The 4,114-nt window shown below is 43.6% G+C and overlaps 1 protein-coding gene across 1 annotated transcript; it reads right to left on the reverse strand.

Moving 5' to 3' along the window:
- Nucleotides 1-434: 434 nt before the first annotated feature.
- Nucleotides 435-4,106, reverse strand: LOC102041445 (endothelin-1; the record flags this gene model as incomplete). The annotated part of the gene is made up of 4 exons (XM_014307008.1): nt 435-1,718; nt 2,472-2,579; nt 2,849-3,007; nt 3,997-4,106. Coding segments are annotated over 4 exons (516 nt in total), but the record flags the coding sequence as incomplete, so codon positions are not given.
- Nucleotides 4,107-4,114: the final 8 nt, after the last annotated feature.

Here is a 4,114-nt window from a genome sequence, read left to right on the forward strand (position 1 = left end):
TCCATTGAGATCTCCATCTTTACCGTGCATGGAATAGGCTGAAATTTTAAGTATAGCACGGTAATAAGTAACATTTCCTAGTTCAATACAGCCCACAAGTTTTCCAGTGTATGCATTTCCCCCTCTAGTTCATCTATACCCACATCCTTAAAGCCCATATCTTAATGCTGTAGTACATCATACACTTGACAAGACTGCTACAGGATAAATTCATTTGTCCAATTTAGAGCTGGCCATGAAGACTTGATGAGCAACCTTGCAGCTAGAACAAGTGTTATGTGCTGTCTCACATCTGGCACAAACTTTGATTGCTGTGATCTGGCTGATCTGACAGAAAGGCAATTATGTGCACACACTTCACCTGGGTCAGCTTTGTATGTGGGGCAATCTACCTCCATGATCACAGAGCCACAGACTAAGGAAAAACAAGCCAATACAGTAATTAAAAATATTTATTTCTGAAGATATTTACCTTGATAGGCATAAAGCATTTCCCAATTTCATACAGAAATACATAAAACATGCATAGACCAATATGGCCTACTTCAATGTGTATTCAACATGGTAAATATAATGAAAAACTTGTGTGAATATAAATACATGACACAAAAATAAGCACATAAGATTCAACTTGTCTGCAAATTCAACAATGTGAACAAATTCACTGCTATAAACATTCACCCAATATTAGCCTTTTGACTTAATTCAAAACAACCCTTTGTCTCTATGCATTTCCACCAAACAAGGCCCTGAATAAATCTTGCAAGAGCCTCTGGTACATCCCCACTTCAGTGCATTTTTGGTAGCATGCAAGACACAACAACCTCTATTATTAGAACTTCAGTTGACCAGATATCCTTGTTATGGGAAATTTAGTAGTGTCCTCGATAACTTTTATTTTATGTTGAAGGGTCCTTTGGTATCCAAAGCCAAAGGACTTTGACTATGCAAACAATCAGAATGCCTAACCCACATTCAGATAACTCTGGTTGTACAAGTAAACTAGACTTCTGAAAAAAGGCAAAGGGTTGCAGCTGATTAGTAAAGGCAATAACAAGGTGTAAAAATACTCTAGCAGGAGTGCAACAAACAGTATGAGAGGTAGACATGTATATATGCAGTAAGTCCTGATTAAAGTAGAACTGTGGCTTTCATTTTTGCATTTTAATCAAAAGGTAGAGTTCTTTGAAGTTTGTACACTCAGATCTTGCTTTCTGTCCTTGCTAAGCACATCTGTGAGGTCTTCCTTGTGAGATGCTTTTATTGTAGACCCCGAAAGCTGCTCAATTGATGGGTAACATTCCAGAAGCAGTATTCAAATGTTTCTTCAGACAGATGGCTTTTCATGTATGTTACTGCAGATTTCCCTTCAGCCCTTCTACCCATCCAACCTGAATTCCAAAATGACAAAATCCTTTGTCTTTATATCTCCAAATACAGGACTTCCTCAGCACTTTGCTCTGCTGTGCAAACACTCGGACAGAGGGGCCCTTGGCCATCGTGGAATGTTGGAGTCAAGGCAGTTTTCGCGATGCTTTGTCAGCAAGCGTCGCAGAGAAGGATTCCGGTGATCTCCCCACTAGGATGCTTTCAGGCTCTCTCGTACGCTTTGCCTTTTGCTCACCCGGTTGTGTTTGAGCTTTCGCCCTTTCTGGAGCTCAGCCTTCAGCTTTGCGATACTGAAGGAAGCTTTGATACTGTTACCAATGGCTTCCAGCCTGCAAAACCAAGAAATGTACATTTAGCGTTGCGATAATAGAGATGGATGTGTAGAGTGAAAAAACTTAGTTTTTGCTTAAATAAACCTCATCCTAGATTTCTACCATGGGATCCTAATAAATTGCTGTTTGCTATACCTCAGAATGAGGATAACTGAAGATACTTGAAATGTTGTATTCATAATTTCAATGCAAACATTAAATTAAAATATTCACTCAAATACAGATGGCCTAGACTTCCTTAAGCAGCCAGTCAGGAGGTCTCCAGTGGTTTTTTATGTTTTGCCTATGTTATTTCTTTTAGGTAAACCTGATCCTACTTCCAATGAATAGGTGCATTTTTCAAGTAAGTAAGCAAGGCCCGCTTTCAAAAAATTATTTAAGACTTCCAGGGCCTAAGTCTCATTCAATATCATCAGGTTGCCTGCTCCTATAAGTCCTGTTCTGCTTGTGAAAGGAGCACTAAAGAGTCTTCTTTAGTACAGGCAAACTTCTGTATTCCATACTTTTCCATAGGAATATGGCTGAGCACTGAATGCAAGCAGGGGGACAGACAGTGGGCTAAGCTCAGCACCCGTGTCCTCACAAGCTAAAAACCCAGAGCATGAAGAAAAGCCCTCAGAATATCCTCACTGATTCCTCCGTGACTCTCAAGCTGAAACCAACAGCTAAGCCCAGGATGACCCAAAGGCAGATGAACTGTGCTCTCTATTGCTGCTCCGGGGAACTACAACGGGATGAGAAGAAACTCACCGCTTCATTTTCTTGCTGTCAACAAGCTGTCGGTTCATGCATTTGGGTCCAAAGCAATTGCCGGCTTTGATGCGGTGCCGTGAGGTTTTCTCCACTGTGGACTGAGCCCTGTTAAAAGGGAAAAGGTGCTGCTGTTAAAAAAAGCGCCAAGTCTGCAGTCCACAAGGTGAGGCATCTCATCAACCACTTCTCAAGGCATGTAATAAGCAATCTTTCTGGGCCAAGCCATAGTGTGTATCATAGAAGTGGGAGCACTCAGGTAGGAGGCAAGGCTTTGGGGAGAGCATTCGCTCAGCAAGTGCCAAAATGAGTAAGTGCACCACAATCCATCCCTTTCACATGCATTGCCTTTTAAAGAGTAGCAACAAGAGACGCACCAGAGATCTTTGCCTGCCTGGCAGAAGTTCAGACATTTCTTGTCCTTCTGGTCGGCACATCGGCATCTGCTGCTTGGTTCAGCAAGCATCTCCGGCACCATGTCCTTCAGTGATCTTCTGGGTCGAGCAGGGCCACCGAGACCATATGGAACAGTCTTCCTATGATCAAAGAGACAACATGAAAGTCATTTAAATAATTCTGTGGCTTCAAAACACTATGGAGTATTTTGGGCAATCTTATCAACAGCATTGATTGCACGAGTAAAGGTTGTGGGACTGGGAATGCCTCATTAGTCACAGTTTTTATGCAAATGCTTCTGATGATCCTGCAACATATTCATTAGCATGGCTACTGACAAGGATAATGACCTTTTAATTGTGATTTCACAAGGCTGTTGTGCCTCCCTGTGCAATAGAAAGCAATAAAACCTCATCTCTTTGAACTTTGGCTACTGCCAACAGTGAAAGAAGCAGTAAAAGTGAAGAACAGATTCTCTCTCAGAGGAAACCCAGCAGCAGAAGAAATGTCAATGTTGCAGTGTTTGCAGCCTTAGGTGAGCCTCTGGCTCACTACTTTTTGGTGAGGAGAGTACAGAAATGGATACTGTGCATAATCCTATAAACACGTGGGGCACGTTAATTTGCAGCACAGAGCAGTGAAAGGCAGCTAGAGCCACCCGGTGTCAAAGTATTCCTTCCAACCTCCTAACTTGTCAGAAAGAAAACCGCTTAAATTCAGGCTGGCAAAATCATGCCTTTGGCATTTTGTCTGATTCTGATTCATAGTGAAAAGTATCCTGCAGCCTTTGCTGAGCAGCACCCAAAGGAAATTCTGCTGCCCAGATTTTAGGTAGGCAGGTGTGCTAGGGCTATTAGGAGCTATCTGCCCGATCTGGGTGGCCCAGTCCTGCTTGCCTTCTTCTGGTGAACAGTCTCGTTGCTAAATGTACCAGAAAAGTAGGAGCAGGAAGGTAAAGCAGTAGGAGAAACTGTGCAAACAACTATTCTTTCCTCCCCTTCCCATCTCTGCAGGGGGGTTGTGGTTCTTAATTTTCGCCTTCACACCTCCCTCCCTTTCTTCCTAACCACAGGAGAACCCAGCGCTGGGGAACTGCCGAAATCCCTCCATTCCACTCCACTCCACTCACTCGGGGGTGTTGATCCAGATGATGTCGAGGTGGCAGAAGTAGACGCACTCCTCGTCCATCAGCGAGGAGCAGGAGCAGCGCCGGGCGCGGCGGTGCGCGGCGGCGGGGGGGGGGGGGG

Source organism: Geospiza fortis, unplaced genomic scaffold (assembly GCF_000277835.1).
Source record: "Geospiza fortis unplaced genomic scaffold, GeoFor_1.0 scaffold104, whole genome shotgun sequence".
Classification (NCBI taxonomy): domain Eukaryota; kingdom Metazoa; phylum Chordata; class Aves; order Passeriformes; family Thraupidae; genus Geospiza; species Geospiza fortis.